This window comes from Dromaius novaehollandiae, chromosome 2 (assembly GCF_036370855.1).
Source record: "Dromaius novaehollandiae isolate bDroNov1 chromosome 2, bDroNov1.hap1, whole genome shotgun sequence".
NCBI classification, from domain to species: domain Eukaryota; kingdom Metazoa; phylum Chordata; class Aves; order Casuariiformes; family Dromaiidae; genus Dromaius; species Dromaius novaehollandiae.
The window spans coordinates 169,610,867-169,636,344 of record NC_088099.1 but is presented as its reverse complement, the minus strand read 5'-3'; the positions used below and the strand labels follow the sequence as shown (position 1 = coordinate 169,636,344).

The 25,478-nt window shown below is 50.6% G+C and overlaps 1 protein-coding gene across 31 annotated transcripts in view; it reads right to left on the bottom strand.

Annotated features, from left to right (window-relative positions):
* Positions 1-25,478, bottom strand: part of SCRIB (scribble planar cell polarity protein) — a 106,947-nt gene that overhangs the window by 41,979 nt on the left and 39,490 nt on the right. For 30 of the 31 annotated variants that reach the window (XM_064508027.1, XM_064508013.1, XM_064508014.1 and 27 more), the window contains 9 exons: positions 19,115-19,204; positions 18,457-18,534; positions 16,014-16,328; positions 15,435-15,515; positions 11,001-11,258; positions 10,662-10,772; positions 5,184-5,360; positions 3,742-3,858; positions 205-393 (listed from right to left, as the gene is read on the bottom strand). In XM_064508027.1, coding sequence (XP_064364097.1) covers positions 205-393; positions 3,742-3,858; positions 5,184-5,360; positions 10,662-10,772; positions 11,001-11,258; positions 15,435-15,515; positions 16,014-16,328; positions 18,457-18,534; positions 19,115-19,204 — 1,416 coding nt within the window. The remainder of the gene's footprint in view (positions 1-204; positions 394-3,741; positions 3,859-5,183; positions 5,361-10,661; positions 10,773-11,000; positions 11,259-15,434; positions 15,516-16,013; positions 16,329-18,456; positions 18,535-19,114; positions 19,205-25,478) is intronic. The other variant, XM_064508026.1, reaches the window with a different exon arrangement.

Genomic DNA, 25,478 nt, shown 5'->3' with positions numbered 1-25,478 from the left:
CTATTACATTTATCAGCTGGCAACAAGCTCCAGTTCACGTAGCAGGAGACCAGACTTTAGAATCTGGGACTTCAGGAAAAAAAAAAAAAATCTATACCAAAAGTTTGGAAAATCCAGCAATGTGCTATGAGGAAATAGGTGGGATCCTCGTGGTGCTGTTTCCTGGGATGGCCCAGGCCCCTGTGCCTGCCCTTAAGCTCCCACCTCAATGGCAGCTGCAGCCTTGGGATCAAAGCCGTCGCACACAAGCACGAGGAGCGCATCGCCCACGCTTCGGAGCATCTGCACGGCTTCCGTATGCGTCATTCCCAGCAGACTCTGATGATTCACCTCCAGGATCCGCATCCCCACCTTCAGACGACCATCCCGGGCAGCAGCCCCAGAGGAGCTCACCTGCAACGGACGGGGGAATCAGGAGTTTCTCTAAGGCGTCGAGAGAGGAAGAGAGCGCAGGGGGCCACGAGGAAGGAGGGATGAGACGGGAAAACATGCAGAGGAAGCAGGGAGGAAAGACAGAGGCTGCCTGACAGAGAAGGGTGTAGAAGTGCTTATATAGTTAGGGAGAGGGGGGAAAAAGGAAGAACGTATGAAGCTTGGCAGAGGAAACAGGTGCAGAAGAAATTGCTTAGAGGAGAGAAAAGGAATATGCATCTGAAATGTGCTGCCCCAAGGAAAGAAACCGCTGCTGGTTTGTCAGTGAAGCAGGTAAGTAAGAAAGAAAGCTCACACATCTACGACTTGTTTTCAGAGGAAGGAAAGTGTAACACGTTGTCGGGGAAAAGAGAGGGGGAGAGAGAAAGAAGTGTGCAACTTTTTCACAGAAGGAGGAAAACACAAGCACAAGTACATAATTTCTGTAGATAAAGAGAGACGCTGCACAAAGACTTCTCATTGTCTTCACAGTAGATGCAGACACGACATTACGCACGTGTGGCATTTCCCTCCTACTTTTCACAGGAACAGCATGGGGAACCCTATTCTCTTTCCTCAGCGAGTCACGAGAACTCCTACTTGCCTCCTGTACACCAGCTGTCACCAGGGCAAGCAACTACTTGCAACCCATCGACAAGGCACATGAAAGCCAGATTTTGTCTCAAGGAGTGCAAGCACCCGTACGTCTGAGGAGAGAATGCGAGTGCGTGCTTTGTCACCAGGACAAGGGAAGTAAACGTACAGGGTTTTGTTCATTTTTCTCTTCAGGACAGTGAAAAGAGACTGCAGGATTCGCAGAAAAAAAGAGAAAAAGAAAACGGCACATGCAAATATGAGATTTGCTATAGGAAAAATACGCAAGCTGGAGAAGTGAGAAACAACAGAACAATACAGAGTTAGGAGGAGGAACTATCAGGAACTGGACAGAAATACAGGGAACAATGTAAAGCGCCTTGGGGAAAGGAAGAGAATCACCGAAGGGCATTACTTTTTGTACTGGAGAACCAAAAAGCCTGGAACAAAACGGAACAAACACACACGTGGTCAGCTGGACCAGATGAACACCTCGGTACGCAGACAGAACTGCTGGGAACACCAGAGACAAACGAACGGCTTCGGTTCAAAAGCCCAGTCTTAAAGCTGGAGAACCAACACGACGAGCCTTAATAAAGAAAACTACGACCAGTGCTACACAAGGGCTTTGCAGCAGGAATACACCAATGTCAGGGATCTCGAGCGAAGCCTGTAAATCCAGAGAATAAGCAAAGCATAAGGGCACGTGAGATGGGTCACTGGATGGGGAAAAATGCAAAGACACGTTTGGCTGGTTGTCAAGGTGGGAAGGAGGCGAGTGCGATGGCACAGGTATCATCGGAATGGAAGAAAGGATAACTGCACACTGTATATTACTGGGAGCAGTGAAAATAAAAAAAACCCACAAGCATGAGTGTTTTGCTGGTTTATGAGATTTGTTTTGGACAAAAAAATACCACCAGATATGATATATATGTTTAACAAAGTACCTATAAAAGAGGAGAATAAAAAGCTGCATGCAATTTCTCACAGGTCGGGGGGAGGGAAGGCAGCCACGCATGCCTGTGCGCACTCTCCCCAAGGAAAACAAGTGTGCGTGTGTAGGTGCATGTGCATGCACAGAAGTGGTCACATGCAGCTGAATGGAAAAAGACCAAGTACTCACAATTTCTTTTCCAGGGAGAGCAAGTGCACAAGTGTGACAGTAGAACACCCAGAAATAATGGGAGGAGGTGAAGTTAATGTAGAAAAGTGTCCTGAATGCCGTCATCTGTACTATTCATGTCACGGGGGGACTCTGAACTATCCCCGCTGAGACAGATTATGAATTTCAAATTGTAGGTATAATTAATACTTCTCATGGTATTCAACTTGTAACACTTCACCAAGCAGGTTTTAAAAAGTAAGAGCCAGATTAAAGCTAAAAAATGTGATAACTAATGTACCCAACATAAATGCAAATTCAGAAAGACTAAGTGGAAAGAAGGGGGTAATCAGACACGCAAGGAACCTCAGGGAGAAAAAGCAGTGCTCTGTCTCCTTGTTACGGGAGATATTCCAAGGCAAAACAAAAGAATCGGGAAACACACAATCATAAAGGTCAGGTAAGAGAGATCAAGCTGAAATGACAGTCAGGAGGAGACCAAAAAAGTTCAGCGCTTTGGCTCTATGCAAGCTAAAGCAATTATTAAAATGAAAAAACTAAGATTAAAAAAAAGCAAACCAACACTGCAATGGGGCTAAATTATCAGCCTTCCAAAAACTTAGATGCTGAAACACTGAAGGAGACAAAAACAAACCTAATCATTAAAAATAAGTCTGGATTACAATAATCTTAGGTTTTCTTTTACCACTATTGTAAATATTGCAGTTGACTATGCAGCTATTACTTTGATAGAGTATACTTACTCTTTCAGCTTTAAAAATCAGATAAAGAAGTGATGGCAAAGTGAAAACAAATGTTGAGTATTCCATTTCTTTGAAAGTAGCAAGTTATTATGGAGGATTAACCAGGACTCACGGAGGGTCTACCATCCAGCAAGGATTATTAGGATCTCTAAAGCTGTGCAGCATTTCCACCCTACCATAACACAGCTAGACCAGAAACCAGTGACACTAACACGAACGCCCAGAGTCCCCTTCTGGTCAGCAGCAAGAGATGTGAAATGATTTTGACCCAAAGATTACACCTCTGATCATGATGCTTTCTTGCTAACAAGGAAGAAAATGCAATACTTTTTGGTGAGAGTATAAGCATATATAACAATATATGGTTGAAAAGAAAATGTGTCCCTTCTTCGGGAGAAGTGACATCACAAGGGTACGCACACAAGCATTCGCTTACTAAGGAAAGGAAGCAGAATTACCCACGTGGTACAAGGCCCAGGAGGAAAGGTGAGGAATGCGTACGGCTTTCACTGAAAGGAGGGAAGACCAAGCATGACTGAGTAGGCAGAAAGGTCACAAGCACTTGGGGGAGGCAACAGGAATGGAGAGGAAAACGAAGGAGTGTGGGTTCATTTAATGGAAAAAGTGCAAGAGAAGAAATGCGAGGCAAAATAGAGACAAATATAGGAAATGAAAGAAGAAATCTTGCAGCTGTCGTAGAAAAGGAAATATGAAAGGATACCCGTGCATATGCTTTGGTGGATGGACAAAACTCTGGGAAAACTGGTATATCCAGTGAAAAGTGCAGACAGACTATGGAACAAATTCCCGCAGTGATCACTTTTCTCCCTAGCATGCAATTAAGTTGCAGATTTCAGGGTCTGGTACCTTAGAAATGAAGATGCCTTCATCAGTGGGATCGAAGGGATTTCCAGCATGACCTTTTGCTCCACCCCGGATGCTGATGCCCAGCTTTTCTCCTGGAGCCTTTTCAATGCATATTTCCTGTGGACACAGAAAAGGTCTTCTTGTTTCTGGGTTAAGTTCAGATTGGAATCGTTGAGGAAAAAATACTTCTAATAGCTGACCATATTCTAAATATCCTGAAAGGGACCTGATTTGTACCTTTCACCTATTTGGCACAATTTGTTTTTTTTCACAGAATCACAGAATGGTTGAGGTTAGAAGGGACCTCTGGAAATCATCTGATCCAACCCCTCTGCTCAAGCAGGGTCACCTGGAGCAGCCTGCCCAGGTCCCCGTCCAGACGGCTCTTGAATATCTCCACGGATGGAGACTCCAGAGCCTCTTTGGACAACCTGCTCCAGTGCTCAGCCACCCTCACAGTCTAAAAGCTTTTCCTTATGTTCAGATGGACCTTCCCGTTTCAGTTTGTGCCCGTTGCCTCTCGTCCTGTCGCTGGAACGAGCCTGGCCCCATCCTCTCTGCACCCTCCCTTCGGATGCTTGCACATGTTGAGCAGATCCCCCCAGGCTCCTCTTCTCCAGGCTGAACAGCCCCGGCTCCCTCAGCCTTTCCTCACAGCAGAGATGCTCCAGGCCCTTCAGCATCTTCGCAGCCCTCCGCTGCCCTCGCTCCAGTAGCTCCATGTCTCTCTCGGACTGGGGAGCCCAGCACTGGACCCAGCACTGCAGACGTGGCCTCCCCAGGGCTGCGGAGAGGGGGGATCCCCTCCCTCGCCCTGCTGGCAATGCTCTGCCTGATGCAACCAGGATGCCGTGGGCCTTCTTGGCCACAGGGGCACCTCGCTGCCTCACGGTCACCTTGGTGTCCCCCAGGACCCCCAGGTCCTTCTCCGCAGAGCTGCTCTCCCGCAGGTCAGTCCCCAGCCTGTGCTGGTGCCTGGGGTTATTCCTCCTCAGGAATTAGGAGGACCCATCAGCAACCTTGCCGAGGGTGCACTCTGTCCCTTCGTGCAGAGCACTGATGAACAAGCTGCCAGTATTGACCCTGGGGGACACCGCTAGCTACAGGCCTCCAACGAGACTGTGTGCCACCGAGCACAACCCCCCGAGCTCTGCCTTTCAGCCAGTTCTCAGTCTGGCTTGTTTGATCTGGCGCTGCCCTTTTTTCTAGTTCTGTCTCCTATTCCAGGTCTAGTCTTCAAGAAATCTGATTATTCACTGATTACAGTGTCATCACGGGCAACAGGCTCTCCACAGTCCTCAGCTGGATACATACCTACCCGTGACTAGAAGTTTGGCTGTATCCTAGTCCCAAACTTCCGGCTAGATAAGAAATTGCCTTCGAAGGTGAGACTTGTATAAAGAGGAGAGTGAAGTCCCCCAGCGCCCCTACCCAGCACCTACCTGCATTCCAGGTGGCGGTGGGTCTCGTCTCACCAACATCGTCAGCTCCTGGGCGTTGGAGAGCAGGGCGTTCACCGCTTCCTGGTGCGTAGCGTGACGCAGGTCGATGCTGTTCACCTCCAGGATCCTGTCCCCCACACGGAGCCCGCTGCGGGATGCCAGCCCACGGGGAATGACCTGCGAAGACCATCAGCGTTAACTGGAAAAGGAAATCCCGTCTCTGCACAGAGAGATCCGATAAAGCCAGTCTTGAAAAAACACACGAACAGAAACCAAACAAGCGTCAAAGCTTTACTGGAAATAGTAAGGGATAATTACCATCGTTTCCCTAGACTATCCTCCAGCACTTGAGGCCTGTTTTGACTCCTCTCTGCAACCAAAGCTAAGAGATAATGTATCTGTGAAGAATCTGCTCGGTGAGCTAATGCATTAACGCCTCTGAGAAAGCCGTCATAAAAAGGACAATTCTATCCTCCAAGCACGCTGTGCGTGCATTTACATGCACTCACACACAACCCTCTCAACCTTTCTTTTTTTTAATTTGGAGGCTTCCGAGGCATTGGAATAGAGTGCTAAATCATTCAAACCTTGGAAGGTGAGACAGCAGCCAAAGAGATACAACCGCACCCAAAATGAGCTCAAAGACTGCAAGTTAAAACTGCGCATACATCAGGACAGCAGGGAGTCTGTGACACAAGCAAAAAGGAAACAGAAGTTTTCAGTCACCTGACAAAACCTGACATAACTGGGACTGCTGGTAGTACCAGTTATTTGCTGTAGGACGCCATTCAAGTGGGATTTTCATTTATATTATTAAAGCCAGAAGAAATCATCTAGCACATCATGAAGGATTATCACAGGTCATTCAACATCCCTACTTTCTGCTCTAAGCTCAGTACCATGTTTTAACACAGTTATCTCTCAGATGAACATCCAATCTCAATTTGAAGGTGCTGATGGCTGCAAAAACTATAATCACCCTCGATAATTTTCTCAGTGACCAATTATTCTTTCTAGTTAAAAAAGCTTTCCTCAGTTTTCAGCCCACTACTGTCTGACATCTTTTCTTAAGCCCCTGTTTTTATCTTTGTCATTTGGAAAAAGCGTCCTTAAGGACTTTACAATTTCTCCACAAGAAGGTAAAAGCCCGTCACTATGTGACATTTTCTCCAGCTCTTGAACAGTCTTTGTAGCTTTCATTTCCTCTTCCGCATTTTTAACATCTTTTGATACCGCAGATAGTTCAAGTGGATGAAGGTTTGACTTTGGCTTAGCCAGCACTGCCCTGGAAGGAAGCTTTGGTCCCTTCACTATCCCACATTGTATGTCCAAAGACCAGGTGGATCACTGTTTTGCACCAAGAATTCATGCTGTAGTTTGTGCTTTTCAACACTACTGCTTTCCAGAAAATAACAGCACAACATGGGAAACTGTTCAACAGATTATTTCTAGATGTAAACACTCGTGTTCGGTTACCTTAAAGTACATCTATTTGAACAGAAAATGTGATCAAAATCTCTCTTTTCTCCTCATTATTTACCATGGTGTCAATATTTCTACATACGTTTTATTGGCTTCAACTAGAGATTCAGTCCAACAGCATTGCTACTGTTGAATAGCATCAGGTCTGGTATGAATCTGTGCAAAATCCCTCTGGAAACACTCCCATTCGATGACATCTCACTGGTGGCTGCTCCTTGAAAACTGCTGCCCAGTTCCAAGTTCATTTAATATTTCTTCTGCTATTACAAAGCGTTAACTTTTAATCAGGAGATAATACAGCAAATGTCTTATAAAGGTTACTTTTATCAAGCTGTCTTTATCAATCAAAAATGTAACGCTGGCAAAAAATGAAATAAAATTTGCTTTATAATGTCGTTGAATGTGTTTCTGTGTTCTGATACCAGCATTTTGATCTGACCAAACCCTGTGCCAGCTCTTCCATTATTTTCCCTGTGACTGATGCCAGACTAACCAGCACACAGCTTTCTCCCAAGAGCTCGGAAGGACCACAAATGCGAAATTGCAGTGCTGTGGCCCAAGGTGCACGACCTACCATTGCAAATGGCCTCTGTGACAGAACTGGCAGCATCGGTACAAAAGCAGTGCTCCAGAGGGGATCTTGAGAGCTACAGACCAACCAACCTAACTTCTATTCCTGGTAAAATGATAGACGCAACAGTAAAGAGTAACATTTGTGAGCACGTAGATAAATGTAGTCTGTTGGGAAAGAGAATCACATGGCTTCAGTAAAAGGAAATTCTGCTTCATTGACCCATTGAAGCTTTGTGAGGGAATCACTGGTTGAAGGGATCTGGTAGCCAGAACATGGGTTTCCAAAAAACCCTTGACAAGGTCCCAGCCCAAAGGCTACCACAGAGGCTGAGTCTCCACGGGACGGGAGGAAAGGTGCTTTTATGAACCGAGAGCTGGTTCAGGGAGAAGCAGCAGAGGGCAGGGCTGGACGGTCCCTTCTCAGGATGGAGAGCAGTCCCTGATGGGATCCCCGAGGGATCGGTGCAGGACTCACGTTATTGTTATTCTGCATGTTCATGCTGAACCCAGCGTGTTCAGCAACCTGAGAAAGGCAGCGAACAGTGAAGTCCCCAGGTCTGCAGATACCATGCTCTTTTGAGTAGCCAAATACCACTCTGGTGCTGGGAAACTCAAAAAAGCGGTGGACAAAAAGGCAGCGGATGAGTTTCAGCATAGATAATGAACCCAGGGCAAAAAAAAAACCCTAAACCATGCCCACGCAATGCTGAGCTCAGCCCCTGCTGAATGATCTCTGAAATCATGGGCTCTACATGAAAGAAGAGCTAAAAAGAAAGACCTTCAAATGCTGCGCACCATCAGAAAGGGTACTGAGACAGACAGCGTCACTGGATGCTGGTGCACCCGTGTCTCCAGCACTGTCCAACTCTGCGTCCCCACCATCCAGGCAGAGCAGAAGGGGATCCAGCAGCTCTGCCTGGGACCGCGCAAGGGTGATGGTGATGTGTCGCAGGCCAAGAAGTACCAGTGGGAGTGCTCCCGACGCTTCAGAGGCCTGGGTCTAGGCAGATCTTGAGAGGGAGGATACAGCTTTCGAGGTCCTGGGCTGCGGGAAGGGGCCTCTCCCCAAAGCTGGTGGCGATGGTGACCTCCGGCAGCAGATGTGCTCTGGCTGGGGCGCTGAGCTGCAGGAGGAGGCGAGCGGACTGCACGACACCAGGGAAGATGAACAGGAGAGCAACAGGGTCCTTACAGCGACCCTGCAAAGGGAAGAGCCTAAACCCCACATCACACGGAGGGAGGGTCAGCGAGGGGCTGTGCTTGAAAAACCAGGAGAGGCTCCCAGGATGGGAAAGGCTGTGTGAGAGACCATTAAGGACATGCAAGGCATGTGTGAAGCACGTGTGCACCCACCACCGGAGGACTGCCATGGATGTCATGGAGACCGAGGGATCCAAGGGCGGTGACCATCTCTTTCTCTATCTTTCACTCCTTCTCTCTTTGTTCCTTCTTATAAACATTTCAGCAGAACCCCTTGCCGACCATTCACACTTTCTAGGTTCAGGCTGCCTCCAAGTTAATGCTGTTTCTAAGTCCATGTTAACGAATAAAGGGTGTGACTGATCGTTTGGTGTAGTTTCACCTTAATTTAGCCCAGGGGAACCACGAAACCTGGATCTCTGGGACCCTGGGTCGTAACAGGCTGGAAGCTTGTGACTGCTGGTAACAGGGAAGGCACCTTCTTTCTTGCAGTGCCTTTAACAGGCGAGGAGAAAAAAAGCTGCATCAAGGGAGGCACTGGAGCCACAAGCCGTATGTCACCAGGTGAAAGCCACTGGAAACTCCCTGCCGCAGGGGACCAGAGCACACGTCTGCCAAACACACTTGCTGTTTCAGGTTTGCTGCTTGCCAGAGCTTGGCTCCAGTTTCCTGTGGAGACTTAGTCCGCAGACCTAGACTGCTTGCAGCAGTGGAGCCTAACTGCATACTGAACTACCACGAGTGTAGCCAGCAAGTTGAAGGAAGTGATTATTTCCAGTGATTATTTCCCACTAATCACCTGTGAGGCTGATCTGGAATACAGGAAAGACGCTAACAGGCGGGAACAAGTACCGCAGATGGGCAGGAGGACGAACAGGCGGCTGCAGAACGCATTGCAAGGGAGTGGCAGAGACCTGGGCTCACCCAGCCCGAGAGCAGAAGGCTAAAGGGGGTCTTGCTGCTGCCTTCAGCCGCCTAAACACGAGGGTACAGAGAGGACAGAGAGCCAGGCTCTTCTTGAAAGTGCGTAGTGGTAGGAACAGAAGCAACGGACTCAAGTTGGACAAGGAAAATTCTGACTAAATATTAGGAAAGAAATGTTCACCATAAGGTTAGTTAAACATTGCAGCAGGAGCCCAGAGAGGCTGTGAGATCCCCATCTGTGAAGCTTTTCAAAACAAGCTGATCTAAGTTGGTCCTGTGCTTTGAGTGGGATCAGGTGGATCAAATGACCTCACAGCTCTGTTCCAAGCTCAATTACTCCGTGATCCCACATCTAAAGAAGGACATAGAAGTCAGAGACGGTACAGAGAAAGGCAACCAATATAGTTGAGGGGTTGGAGCAGCACCTTGCAAGGAAAAACGAAGAAAGTCGCAACTCGAGTTTGGAGAAAAGGCTGAGGAGGAAAATGAATGAGGTTTGCAAAACCATGAAGAAGGTGAATAAGCTGAACATAGGAGACTCGTTTACCAAATCAGCAACACAAGAACGGGAGAGCACTCAGTGAAACCAGTAGATCAGCTTCAAACGGATTAACAAGTGTGCTTTCTCACACGGCAGATAACGAACTTCTGGGACGTGCAACTGTGCGGGGCTGGAGGAGACAGACTCGGCACGTCCAGGGGATCAGAAAGATGCATGGACGCTAGTAGGACTGGGCAGGGACGTCCTCTCCAACATCTCTGATCCAAAGAGGCTGGGTGCGGGGGACTGTGAGGGAAACGGGCTGCAGAAGGTGGCTGGGCTTGTGTGCTGTCCCCAAACAGCATCTGCTAATGCCACCTTTGGAGACAGAGTATTGGGTCAAATGAACATTGGCCTGAACGCAGCAGGGTACTTCGGTTTTTTTCTTAGTTACACATTCATCCCACTGACACTTTCTGAGTAATGACCCGTTTTCTGAAATGCCCACATCTTTCCAGGATTCATTAAAAGCTAAGAGAAGCTCACCAATTTCAGAAGCTAACTCCTCCAACAGTTCAGCACGAGTTATACAGGTTTGCCGGGTTTTAAGCATCATTTAAATTTCTAAAACAGCAGCAGGATGTCTAATGCAAACTAACTCTTTGTACATGCACGCATCCTTCCTCCCTATTCCCCACTTTTTGTTTTTTAACCTACACTATACTTTTCAGACTCCTGCATCAAAATCCTTCTTCTTAGCCCCAATAACGAAGCAGTTCAGGAATGTCCACTGCCGGGCGGCCCACACAGGCCCCTACCTTTGAAATGAAGACACCTGGTTCGTGGATCCCAAACGGATGGCTCGAATGGTCGCTGCCTCCCACGATGCTGAGACCCAGGGGACCACCTGCTTTTACAAGGTGAATCTCCTTGAGGGAAGAAGAAGCGGAGTTACAGAGAATAAAGGATATCACGTAAGGACCACAGCATGGGGCTGGGGACGTTCCGAGTTAACGAGCACAGGGAAGCTCCCACGGCGCAAGGGAGCTCCCCCTCACTTCTCCACGCCCCGGGGCCAGCCCTCCTCAGACCCATCACCTTTTCACATGAAAACCACCCAACTTTACACCACCCCGTACTCCAGCAGCCAGGCTCACCTCGATGGGGTACTGATCCTCCAGGCCTTTGGAGAGATGGCTCCTCGGCAGCGCGGGCGTCTCCTCGGGCGGGCTCTCCCCACGGCTGGGAGGCGGTGGCGGGGAGTGCATGCGCGCTCGTGGCACCCCCGGCGAGTCTCCCTCGCCGAGCTGCTCCGCACCCTCTCTCTCTACCAGCAGCACGATGGTGGGGGAGGATGCGGTAAGCAGCGCTACTGCCTGATCATGCCTGGCTTCTGTCATGTCTACCCCATTGATCTAGAACAACCCGCAAACTCAGTGTCAGAGCATCGCCCGAGTACGCCCTCTTGGTTCAAGCGCGTGGCCAAGCAGCCCAAAGGGCCCCGTTCTGCCAGAATCCGGCCCCTCCTCAGGAGTCTGCTAAAGGCCTATGCCGAAGCGCACCGTAACCTACCCCGCTCCTGTGACGAAGGGACAGAGGAGCCCGCACACGCCCAGCCGGACCGCAGCCCCTTCTCCAGCCAGCTCACCAGCCCCTTCCCCACCTTCCCTGCACGCCTCCAAGCTCCAGCAGCATCGGTGATGCTCCGGGGACCACGAGGACCCAGCACCATCTCCACCCGCCGAGCTGGCTATTGCCAAGGCGATGCCTTGGCTCACTCCCTACCAGGAGACTGCCTACCGCTCCTGCACGGCTTCGCGTTCCAGCTTGCCCGCTGCTTCACGACGAAAGCAGCCCAAAGGGCGATGTTAAAGGGGTGGGTCAAAAGCTCTGGACGTGGGAAGAAGGCAGAGCACTGATTCCCAGAAGTGTCACATCACACCGACGTGCCACAGGAGCACCTGCTCTTGTACCAGGCCATTTGCCCTCATCAGTCACTCCCAGGAGCCGTGTCCCAAGAGGACACGATGTGCTGTGCGGCAGGACCTGCGGCTGGCCGCCGAGCTGCTGCCCACCCGTGCCGGGTAAGGTCAGGGCAGTTCAGGGGGGCCTGTCCTGTGCTGCCTGCTTTAACACATAAAAAGCATACCCAAGGTATCAAAAGATTTGGAAACACTGAGAAAGACTCTACCAGTCAACAGTGACCGGCTGGCTGACACAAAAGGAAAACTATCATTCCCTTGGGCAAGAAAACATTATCCAATATGCTATGCCAAGTAATTTCAAGAACGCAGCTACAATCCTGCTATGAAACCAGCAAAAGATACGATGCTTTGGATGAAGAGGTACTTCCAGTACATGTAGGGAAGCAGCAATGTCATTTGTAAATGGCATTGAGGAGAACTCATCTGAAAAACTGTATACTACTCTCATTATTCATATTAAAAAAAAAAAATCTAACACAAGTTAACATATACGCAGAGAAGAGCTGCTAGGCAGAAGAACAGAGAGCCTTTTCCTTAGGGAAACAAGGTTTAAAGCAGCTTGGCTAGAGTATCAAAGGCCCAGAAGGGAGGTGGCTGCTCTCCGTTAGCGCAGGAGCACAGCACAAGTGCACCGCGGTGCTTCCACAGACACAAGTCACCCGGGAACGCAGGAACTCCCCGGGTCAGAGGTGCATCACGTAGAGTAGCCCTTGGCGGCATTTTCCTCGTGAACTTCTCCACTGCCCAGTAAGTCATGCTGCCTTCCAAGCTTCTGCACAGCTAGCTCTCAGGGGCCCTTATCACCGTGCCTCTGCTCAGCAAGAGGAGAAGGCCAGGCAGAGCAGTCCGGCTGCCCAGCGCTCAGAGGAAACGACCGGGCATCATCTGCCCTTCACCAGCTCCGCGCAGGGCTCTGCGTCCCAGGGAGCTGCAGATTTCTGGAAAGCTTCTTAGTGACCAGACTGCTCTCACCAGGGCCCCCACCTACCGCCTGGCGCTGCCACGGCCCTGAGTCACCCCAGAACCAGTTTTCTTCATTCTGCTCCCGGCCCTGTTCCAACACACTGTCCGTCCTTAGCCACCGCTTCCACTTCAGCTCCCTCCTATGTGACGACTCAAACCGTCTAACGCTCCCCCCTCGCAGCACCCTGCCCCACGCCTGTTGCTCCCAAGATGACTCACGATATCCACCCCACAGCTGTACCAGGGTGTTATTCACAAGAGGGACCAGAATTTGCGGAGGGCTGGAGAGTTAGCAGTCAGTCAGGTGAGGTTTGTGGGGTGTTAACTGTGAAGAGAGATCTAGGCTGGGCTCTTCAATCCATATACTCAAAGCTCCCTGAAGCAATAAAAGGAGTTATCCCCGTCCTTCCCCGCAGAGAAGTCCAGGGTGGCTTCGAGCACAGGATGAGAATAGGAAGCTGTGCTGTATTTCTTTTCCTAACAAAACAAAAATTCTTGGGCAAAGTGAGAACGGAGGCATGACCAGGAGACTGCGGCCTTGACGAACGGGACACATGAAACCGCCTGCATCCTGCCAGGGCCCTCTTGCCTTCCTCGTGCAGACCTAGGGGAACGTCTGCAACCCGCACGGCACATCCCAGGAATCACCGCGTACTGAAAGGCTTTCCAATAACAGTGGGCAATCACTGCCTTGAAAGAGCTGCAGCAAACAGTGAATTTGTGTGACGTTAGCTGGGCACCGTTCTGCGGTGAACACCCTCAGCATCCTGCACCACCGGGCCAGAGCAGTACCACAGGTCTCAGCCAGCACCAGAGCTGGCCGCCGACAGGGTAAAACACATACAGCTGCTTCCGCCTCTCCTGCGAGAGGTGGGCACGTTCCTGAGGACAAACACTCCCAGGAGATATGAGAGGCCTCAGGATACGCCCCTACCTCCAGCAGCACGGGGACATCCTCCCTCGCAGCAAACCCCACAGGCCGGAAGCACAGAACGGCAGCTGCGGAAGACGGCGAGGTCGGACACTTGTGGGAAGGTGCGGGGAGTCATGTGAGAAGCCCAGACTAGGCAAGTATCTCCCCGGAAGATTATCAGTTTCTTCTTATCACACTGATGCTCAGCAGCACATCTCTCATTACTGCACGTACTTCTGCACAGGCCGTGACGCTGAGGGCAAAGGACCGCGCTCTCAGGCACGGACACACTTCCTATCTGTGCAACAACACTGCACTCTCCGTGACAGCACGGCGTGTCAGAGGGCCGCTGACAGCAAGGCCCTAATCCATACCAACACCTGTTAATGCTCCCGAGTTCTGTAAGCCTTGAGCCCATACAGAGCAGTCTGCAGACACTGCGAGCTGTTTCTAGGGAGTCAGATCTGCTTTTCCTAGGAAGCTGTCCACGGAAACGAACACAGCTGCTAACGGAGGGCTGGGGTGGGGAGCGCAGGAGCAGGTTTCACTTCAGGATCTGCTCTGCGATCTCGTCTCCCCTGCCGGCCACAGGCCCAGCAGGTCAACACCACGCAAGGGGCTGGGTGCCTGTCTCCCGGTCATGCCTCCACGCCAGCGCAGCGTCAGAAGACGAGCTAAAACCAAACAAGTTAGGCGAGCTGGCAGGGCAACGGCTTGGTTTTGGGGGCAGGGGATAACGTTAGCAAGGAAGGCGGGAGGCTGTAGCACTTCGGGTCCCCCGCCAAAGCAGGAATGGCAGACCCAGGCCAGAACTCCGTTAAAATTTTGCGCCAGAGAGGAGAATACAGCACAGCCCCCAGCCTAGGGATAGAGCAGACAGAAGCCAGCACTGACGAGGCCGTACCAGTGCTTACGCGCACCAGCCCTGCGGTAACGCGTGCTCCTACCGCAGCAGCCGGGCCGGAAACCCACCGGCAGCAGCAGCGGGGAGGCGGCAGCTCCCGGCCGGAGCGCGCAGAGGCGGCACGCGAGCTGGGGAAGAGGGTGAGGAGGCTCCGCAGACTCGCCGCGGGAGGGGGAGCGAGGGACGCGCACGGCGGAGAGGCTCCACGGCGAAAGGCAGCAGTGAGATTCAGACCACCGACACCAGCAGCACGGAAAACCGGAGCCGGCGTTTCGGAGGAGGAAAGGCTGGGGAAGGACTGCGCTCGCGCACGGTCCAACCCCGCAGCACCCTCAGCGATCCCCCTCCTCTCCGGCCGGCCCCGGGCCCTGCTTCCCGCAGGCAGCAGCGGTCAGCTGTGCCCCGGGGGGCTTCCTTTCCCACGCGCTGCGGGAGAGGCCTCCAAAGCTGCCCTGCGAGGCAAGGAGGGAAACCCAGGCCAGGGCGGTGCCAGGGTGTCGTCTCTCTCCAGCGCAGCCGGCATTGCTGCGTGCAGTTCCTCCGGGGAAGCAGGCACACGCAGCGCTCGTGCGGTCAATGCCTCCCCTCTTCCCCAGCCACTGCCAGTTGCAAGCTGGTGACGGGCAGGGGGAGAAGAGCCAAGATTTAGGTGCTCTCCCAGACGGCCAAGGAGTTGAAAAGGACCCCGGAACTCCAGCGTCAGTGACGGGAAAGCAGCTCCCGTCTGCGGAAGGGCAGGGAGCTGTACCTGTGATTGCTGCCCAGAGAGCAGCGAGCCAGACCCCTCGCCAGGCCCCGCTGCCCTTCCCCACACCCCCCCACTCACCGAGATGACCCGGTCTCCCACGTGCAAAGTCCCGTCCCGATGGGCTGCACCTCCTTCTGCAATCCGTGAGATAAAGATCCCCTGAAATACAGGCAGGAAGGTCAGAGCAGCCTGTGTTTCCCCTCACCGGAGCCTTTGCCTCCAGAATTGCTCCTTGGCTCTAGGTCAGTCTCAACCCCTTTCCCTCAGCGGACTCCTCCTCCTCTGCCCTGGCATTTCCCCGTCATTCCTCGCTCTGCAAACAAAACCTTTTCTGCTTCTAGAGCCACCTGCGAAACCTCCGCTGCAGCAAAGCCTTCACGTGGCCATGAGCCCGGGATATATGTGGTCAAAAGGACAGAGGCAGGATTAAATGTCACTGGCATGGATCGTGATCCTCAGCCCCACCTCCTTCCGAGCTCCTCTCCATCCCCAGTTTAGAACAGACTCTGCTTCTCAGCACAGGGAGGACAGAGCCTGCCTGGCCCCCAGCCCCACAGTCCCTGGGCCCCAAAAGCGAGGAAGACCCCGAGCTGCTCCCACAGCCTACGCAGAGACGTGGTGACGGAGCACCTTCACTCCCAGGGGACCGCCACTGACCGTGTCACCAGCCCGGTAGGGCGTGGAGCCTTTGCCGCCAGCGATGCTGAAGCCCAGACCCTTCTCGTTGCGCACGAGGCAGGTGGAGTATCTCTCCGCGGGAGGTGCCCCGTCGGGCCGCTCCGGGAAGCGCAGCCCCCCTCGCCTCTCGCGGGGACTGTAGTCATCCTCGGGGCGCAGCGGCGTGACGGTGATGGCGTTCTCCGGCTCCACCATCCGCTCCCGCAGAACCGTCATGGAGACGGAGCTGCCCGACCCGCGCAGGGCTTCCACTGCCACGTGATGCTCAGCCGAGTGCAGGGACACGCCGTTCACCTGGGGACGCACAGAGCCGGGCACAACCTGGGCTCCACCGGGAGCCCTTCCAGCCGTCCGCACAGACGGCTCCAGCGTTAGCAACTGCTGCCCCACAAAAAGTACAGCCGATCTCCTGCGCGGCTCTATAGTTCCACCTTGTTTCCACCGGATACCCCAGGCCTCATGTGCCGCCTGCAAGGGAGCTTCCCCACCATTGCACACAGCACAGGAGGCTCCTACAGCACGCGATGCCCATCCCGCTGCCTACGACGACAGCCAGAGTGAAGGTCCCTGCAGAGGAAATCTCCCTCCAGGTCCCCACGGACAGCGAACACGCATCCCACGGGAACACCCTCAGACGAGTAACTGCTCACCGAAACCTACTTCCCCTAACACATCTCAGCACAACTCAGGAAGACACGGCTTCTCGTTGAGCTTTAAGAAGGGCGTCTGCCTCCTCCTCATCTGAAACACCGTTTCTCTCCCTCCACGCAAAACTAGTGAAGTGCTCTCGGGGAGGACAGCAGGGTCTGCAGTCCGCAGGGGAGCAATCGGATTCCCTCCGCTCTTGTTTCCATGACTTCAGAGATGAAGTCCTACCGCATCAGGAGACTGAGGAAGTGCAAAGTTGGGGTCAAGGAAGCTGAAGAATCTCCATTTCAGAGCAGCTGCTCCATTTCGTGTTAACACAGGCTTTCGGGAAAGGCTGTCTGCCTCCCAGCCTGAACACTAGGAGTTCATACCCCATCTCTTCTACTTAGTGGTATCTAAGAATTTCTTACCATCGTGGCCTTCATCACTGAGCAAAGTCTTGTATCCTTATTCTAAGGGTAAAGGGGTATTCCTTACAATTCATAGCCAACCCAACTCTGATGTGCCTCAGCCATCTCTTACTTGTGGCATACACAGTATTTTAGTGGGAATATGACAGATCTCTTGAGAAATGTTATGAGAGTACATCCACTTTTGCAGGAGGCATAGATGAATGAGCATCATGGGAAGGCAAATCAAAATTAAAAGAATTAGTCTTTTCTGAGAGCCATAACCAAAGATGGAGCTACGTTCTACCAAATGGTAAGCTGCCATCAATTTAACTGTTGGGGAAAGGAGGAATCATTCCTCTCTCAAAATCTTCATGATCTGACTCCCTTTTGGAAGTCACTCTGCAGCAAAATACCAGATGACGGGTGAATACAAGAATGTTGGGTGACATTTAAGGCCCTGCAACATACAAAATATCACACTAGATGATCGAGTGGATATTCCTTTTTGGACTTCATGAAATTATCAAGGCAACGTTATGATAACTGCACAAATGAACACTGTAGCTTTTGAAACTCCAGAATCAAGTTTATCTCATGAAACCAATGTAAAAGCTTTGAAATATAGAACCATATAGCACTTTAAGTGACTTCTACCATGGTCAATGCCAGGTAAGTCGTGAGAAAGACTGGAACTTACAGTCAGGCAGATGCCCAGGCCTCCATGGCTAAGAGGCAGGCGGCAGCCAGTAGGGGTGCAAGACGTATCTAGAGACCATACTGGATCTCATGAACATGGAGCAGTTCTACAAGTATAGGCCAGTTATTTCTCTGGTCTCAATCCAATATTGTAACAGTAGACATTTCCCTGCATGATGCAATCAATCCTTCCTCAAGGATTGAGGAAGTGATCTTGACTCTATATGATTAATCGTTTTTAAATAATTTGAAGAGAGGCAGGTACAAAGTATCTTAACCAGAGGCCCTCTGGTTAAGAATCTGTCTTACAAGGTCCACTTTTGCCCATGTAGGAAAGCAGAAACCGACAGCGGGTGTAGAGGCTGGCTGCTCGGCCTTTTGGAGAGGCTGGCACACGCGAGTTGGCATCTCTACCTGCCTAGGTTACAGAACGCTCCAGAGTTGGGGAGAATGAATGCAGGAGCAATTTCTGTCCTTATAAAACAGCAAAGGATTAATGGTAATGTTAACCAAACAACTTGCTCTTTGAGCTGGGGGACTTTGTTTTGTTCTTGCACAGCTCCTCATGCTTAACTTGGCCTACAGACCAGTGTGATGCCAGTAAGCATCAAACCTCACCTCTCCCTGCACTCTCTAGTAATCACTAGTTCCAGGCATTTATTTGTTCACGGCACCTAAGTTCTCACCTCCAGGAGCTTGTCCCCAACACGAACCCCTGCACGAGCCGCAGGACCCTCTTCTGACACACGTGAAATAAAGATGCCCTGAAAACAAAATTACATGTTAGAAAACGTGAAGCCCATTCTTCAGCCCTGGAGCGTGGAAGGAGGACATTCAGCCCCACTCAATTTCATGGAAAGGGGAAATCCCTCACCAATCCCATCCCCTGGATTGGGGGAAGAGGACAGCCACATCACCCCATCCAGGAACTGGTGTAAAGGGGAAAGAAATCCCATTGCAGGGCTATCCCACAGGTGACGAGGTGGAAAAGGGAACGACACTTAATCCTCCTCCTCCAGTGGGATGAGAGCATGACACAGCTGATGACACCATGTGAATGGAAGACAACCCCAACCCTTCCCCTTTTGAGTCCTGTGCATCAGGGCCCAGACGGGAAAGACGGTGCTGTTCCTCGTTATTGCTCTAGGCAGTCAGCAGCTTGCAGGTACCAGAACTCGGGTACCAGAGGCGACAGCTCTTACTTCTGGAAGGGTCAAGCACTGCTCCCACCTTGCTCTGCGAAAGCCCGGCCTGGCCATCCACATATGGACATCCAGCCTCTAACTACAGAGAACTAGCTCCTGCAAGCGGGTGCGTCAGTAACTACGCAGCGCAGGGTCTTACCTCGTCGTCTCCCTTATAGGGGGTAGAGCCCTTGCCCCCCGCGATGCTGATGCCCAGCCCCCCCGTCTGCCGCACGATAGTCAGCGTCAGCTGAAAGGAGAACGGACACGGGTTACAGGTCAGCACAGACAGGGAGAAGGCCAAAATCGTCTTGAAGAGCAAGGGACGAGTATACAAGAAGACAAGCACGGGAGTTCAAACTTCACATGCATGCATCTGCTCGCACATCTGGGTAAGCTGCGGTATCCGTACCTCAGAGGGACCACAGTTACAACACGTTTGGACAAAGTCTTTTTCACAGTTGAGCCCTGAACTAGATGTCAAGACCAAGAGTCAGTTTGCTTGCAATGAACACGTCAGAACGAGATGTCCACCGCAAAATAAACTGAGAGGCAGTGGGACAGGACCGGATAAAGCGGCGAGGATGGTGTTCACATCACAGCCCAGCTCTACCACATGGCTCCCTTTGGGGTCTAATTCCACACGGCTACTGGGAGATGAAGGGTCACCCCACTGCAGCGTGCGGTAACAAGAATTGCACCTCTTCCAGAATACCCCCATCAGCAGAGCAAAGCCAGCCAGCGAGTCTGAACAAGCCATCTGCTTTGCCCGGCTGGCTCCTTCCTCCTCTCCCCTCGGCACAGGCAGGCTCGAGACTGTGGCCGTGCAATACAGAAGCCTCTTCTCCTTCCTCCCTCCCACCTCCACATACCAAATTATCAAGTTCCAAAAGCAAAACTTGAACTGAAACTGCCTGTAGTTAGGACACTAGCATAAACTGCTCGTGTCTCAGCCATAGGAGGGAAGATATGGAACATGAGGTAGGACACATGGAAGGGAGGGGGATACAGGACTCTCAGGGATCTGTCAGGGCCAAGGACTGAGGAGCTGGAGAGGTAAGCGAAAGAAAAGTACACAGACACCTGGAGAGAACCAAATTTGCTGTCTTCCAGATGTCACTTCTCCAGAAACAACGTCCAGAGCAGAGAGCGGCTGCTGCAGAGGCATCTAGCTTCAACGTCATGTCCTCTTGGCTTAGGTCGGGCCACAAAGCGGGCGGCAAAAGAAGCGGGAGACTGGCCTTCCTTAACCCCCTCCCCACAAACCCTTCCTTACTTTCTACAGGGACCAAAGCAGGAGCCTGTGTGAGCTTCGCGTTCTGCTAAGATCAAAGCAAACAAAAAAAAAGGAAATGAAGAACTAGAATTAGTTTTTTTGCCATTTCCTTTGGTGCCTAGTCAACTGTAAAATTGGCAACTCTTGCCGGCTGCTTCACAAGGGAACCCGATTCCACCCAGCCCATAAGTACATCTCCCCTGGAGCAAAACCTAGCGACTAGTGAAATACAGGTATTGAAAGACATGCGTTCTTCAGGTGAGACAGAGAAATGTGGTCACGAGACAGCTGTGTACATCACTGCTAGCACACTGCAAGCCAAGTTATAGATTAGATAAACGTATTTGAGTTACGGAGTCTGTTGGATCTAACTACGAATACCTACTTCCTTTTTCCCCTCCAGTCTTATTGGATTTTCGTAATGTTCTAAAGATTTCTATCTACATTCAACACAAAAACTTCTAGAGATCATTGAAGACCTGGTTCCCAGACAAGGACCAGAGAGTACTCTAATCATGGGATCCAGATATTGCCAAGTAAAGTAGCTGGTGAATCTGTTCAGTGATGGAATCAATAAAACGGGATGCCATTTTTGACTTGCTTCTGACAACAAGTAAGGAATTCACCAAGTCAGTACTTCCAGAAAGTGGCTCTCATTTGTACAGTAAGTTGATGAAGTTTAAAAAGAAAGATGAATTTTGCAAATTCATAGAAGCTAGACCAAAAACATGGGGGAACTTGCCAGAAAAGTCAACTGGGCTGAGAGTTAAGAGCCTCATTTCTATAAAAATAAACTGAAAGAACCAAACACCACGGAGGAACCAGACCTAATTAAATTAAAAGACACTGCTGGAATAACAGCAAATGGACATGAATTGGACGTAAATATATTTAGGCTGGAAAGAAGATTTCAAACACCCAAAACAAATGAGTCCTTGCACAAAGACAGTGTAGCAAGAAATCGAACTGGTGAATGGTCATTTTAAGTCTATGAAAAGAATGATGTGAATATGAACCTGAGCAAGAAGAAACTGGATCCAGTAGTCTATTAGGGCTTTTCAATTTTACATTCAGTGTTGCACATTATGGCCAAGACGCTGCTTTTTTTTCTCCACAAAAACTGTAAGTTATTTCTTCCAACACCACGTCTGTCCTAAGGCTGCTTCAGAGCTGCCTTGACTTTCCTGGTATCTGGACTGAGAGACTCTGGAAACGCAGCGAACAGTTGCCCTCATAGCCCGGGACCGCACAGCCTCTGCAGTCACTGTCAGTGACTTTCCTGCAGTTTTCTCTCTTCTTCTATTTTTGCCCCCAGAATCAGGGACCCAACTCACCCCCCAAAAACGGTACATCTCACAAGTAACAACAAATCAGAGATATTCTCACCTAGAAACATGTTACTCATCTGATTCTGGTCCCTGGCACCAGCAAAACAGGCAAACCTTCGTGAACTGGGTTCACATGCAGTGTTTCTTCCTAGGTCCTCCCAGACGGGCAGGAACGGGAAAAGGGAAAAAACCACCACTTTGGCCTAATGCTTGCATCTCCCTGAACTCCCACTGAAGACAAGGAAAGGCCCATTTCTCCTATCCATTGCACCAAAGTACAAGCCAAGGCAGCAGCTATGCTTCCCTCCCCTCTCCTCTGCCCCCCCAATCTGTTTCTGCCTGTGCATTTCTGAGGAATTCACTCAAACCAGGACTGATTCCATCCCAACCTATTTTTTGTACCTTTTTAAATACAGCTACCTTTTAACAGATTCACTGCTACATTTTCAAAGTTGCAGCACGTCAACATATACTGTTATAGAGAAACTTGAAATAAAACGCACAGGGACAGGCCTGCTTTTCAGCAGCCGCCAGGGCATATGTGAATACCGTCCTGACAGACTGGGCACCGTGCTCTCGCCGTGCCCTTCAAGCTGCCAGCTAAGGATTTGTGCAGCCTGCCCTTAGCAGGGGCACAGCAGACACCGCGGCAGCAAACCAGACGTTCACGGGATTTACAGTGCCAAAGCGTGGAGCTGTTACACTTCGGAGCCTGCCCAAGGGCTAAGTTGTCCTTCCAGACGTACCCGGGGGAATGGGGCTTTAGGGCTTTACTGCCAGCAGGCAGCAAGTTTCCGCATGCAAAAACGTCTTTTTTTTTTTTTTTTTTTTTTTAAACATGCTATACGACTAGAGGCAGGTACACGTCTGATCCCTGGATTTATATCACTTGAAACTTTAAAAGATTGGATTGTCCGCAGTGACGCAGAAAAGCCAAGCATGTAATAAAGACTTCGGACTTGCATTTGGATAGACAGACGCACGATGATGTACATGCATCACATGCTGGTGACAGAGCACATCTCACTCCGTCGGCAGCTAAAGAATCCATTAAATATCATCAATAAAGAACAAATAATAATTTAAAACCTAGAAGATCTGGGTAACTTGCACCCAAGAGTCTCAACAGTTGACCAAGATCCCTGATCTGCATACGGAGTATTTATTAAATTCTGCAACCCCGATACCCTGAAATAGCATTTATATCGTGTGGTGAGACAACGAGGTCACGCACAGCAGTGCCCGTCGCTACAGGCTGGTCACGCCAGCACCAGCTCCAGAAAAGTAATTTAAGAACTGGCACGTATGCGTCTTACAGACAGACAGAAACACAATTCATGCCAAGCAGCTGAATTTTATGAAACTCAGGTCTTGCAAAAAACACACACACACAAAACCAACAAAAAACCCGCCCCCCCCCCCAAACAGCACTCTTCCCTTCTTTGACGAGGCTCTGAACTTGGCTGATGCAGCAGAGACGAGACAAGCAGACTTTTGTAAAACATGAAACTTGTGATCACGAGACATTCTTACTGACATCATCTGATGCTATTTTTAAGCGTACATGACACAAGCGAAGAACTGGCAGAGATCAAGTACCGGTCATCAGTGGAGAACCCAGAAGCAGCATTCTGCAGGGACCTTTATCAGGCCTGATCTTAACGCAAACCACTGACAGCAAAAGCGTTGAATAGCTCCCCACGGGGGGAAGCCAGGATTCTCCGAACAGGGGGAGGAGAAAGCATAGGGATATATTCACCTTCTCCATGCCATTCATGCTGTTATAGGAAATAGTTATTCCGTATTTGAAAACACCGGAATCGGTGACACCCAACGAAACGCCAGCAGCAGGCTTACAAGAAATGCTGCTGCGGACGAAGCACAATTAAATTGCATCATTTATTGCCACAAAATGCTGTGGAAATCAAATGCGTGAAGGGGACCGGAGAGAATCAGACACTGACGGCAGCTGCCCTGCGTCTACTTCAGCGGTGCGAACCCTGCGAAGGGCCGAAGCGACAGAGTACAAGAAGCTGGGAAAACGGGGCAAGCATCGCCGTGCCTCCCTCGGGTCCGGGCGTCCCAATCCCGCAGCCATCCCAACAGCACTGCGGAAGGAAACCCCTCACACCGGCATCAGAGGTGTCTTCGCAGACCCCCCTCGACTCCGCGTGTCCTTCTTGCGGGCGCAGCCGGCAACACGGGGGTCCTTACGGAGCGGCTCACGCAGCTCGGGGCCAGAGGCGCTGACTCGCCGGGGAAGATGAGCGGAGCTAAATCTGTCCGGCTTCAGCAAGCAGCGACCTACGAGGACACGGGGCTACGCCGCAAATGTCCGCGAGCAAACGGAAGGCGGGGGATTGCGGCGTGAGCTGCCGAGAGCTAAATTAGAAACAAACAACGGAAAAAGGAACACGAAGAAAAGATCCCGCACGGCACCGGGGCGGCCCGCGGGGAACCGGCAGAAGACTCGGCCGGCTCCGATCCCTCTTCCTCCTCCTTTCAGATGGTTTTTCTGGTTACCGAGGGAACGGACACTTGCAGGGTAGGGGTGGCAGGGCGGAGGGCACAGCAGCCAAGCCCTCTACCCTTCCTGCTGGGCACCCCCCACCCTGCTTGCTGCTGGGCAGAGGGGGAGGAAAGGCTCGCGGGTCCCAGGGGTCGGCAGCAGCATCACGGACAGTACCTAGCGATGCTAAACGCTCCGCTGCATCCCTGCAGGCTCCTTTCCCGCAGAGATTCCACGTCCCTGGACAACATTTCATTAAGCCAGGATGAAAAGAGGCTGTGTTTTTTGTTTTTTTTTTTAAATATTCCTATTGATGATGACTTTTACACCACAAATAAAAATCTCTAGGTTCATACAGATATGATTAGCTCTTTCATTAGTGGATTCCAGAAACAGGGACTTAAGGAGCTAGTACTTCTTCCTCACTGGACACTCAGGGCACCCAGATTTGACACAGGGATGGAAGTGTCGATAACAAGAGAGGGGATCCTGAAAAGAACTGGCTGGATAAATACTGAAAAGCAATGGGAGACATTCAGAGCCCCATTGGAAATGCAAACATTTTTATTTTTATGCCTATTCTTATTGATTCTTTTTCATTCTGAATTGTTAAAATCATCTATTTTGCATCATTCTGACTACAAAATTTCACCTAGAAACGCCCATCAGGCCAGTAATTTAATTGTTCCGAAGGTCCATTTAAGCACATCGTTTAATATGGAATTGAAAGACTGGCAGGATTAGAGAATTTATGACTTTTCCCTAAAATCTGTTTCATTGGCTAGCCTCAGTTAAGAACTGTGCTTCATTTTCGGATGGTGCCGCTGAGGGCAGCCAATACACTGGGAAAGCTTTTGTCCCAGGTGACAGTAAGGCAGATAGAAAATTCTTACGCTAAACCCGGCACCAGTTATTTCAAAACACACAAGCATAGACATGTTTGAGTACATGAAATAGCCTGGAGGACAGAACTCGGTGAGGATGCTGATGCTGGATGCAGGAACAGAAGCAGGATAGCTAAAGAGAATTCACATTCACGAACAGAAACTGCCACATCTGAAGTGGAAGGAAAACTACAGAATTTAGCGAACTGACGTCTGAATAAGCTCTGGCCCGTCGCCCTCAGACAACAAAGCTGAATTCAGACAGAACGGGTGCATGAAAGGGCAATAAGGGAGATACAGAACGAGGAACCTATCTCACGAGAGGCAACCAGAAGAGTTTGGTATCTTTAACACAGCACAGTGAAGGCTGAAGCTGGTTGTGACTGAGGTCCATAAAAGTACACCGCAGAGAAAGGGACAGAGGGTCAGGTAACAGGAAAGAGATTTTTTCAAGGGAAAAGATAATGGGAACAAAGAAGTAGCAAATGCAAGTTTAGCCTAAGAATAAGCTTTCTTATCATTCAAGA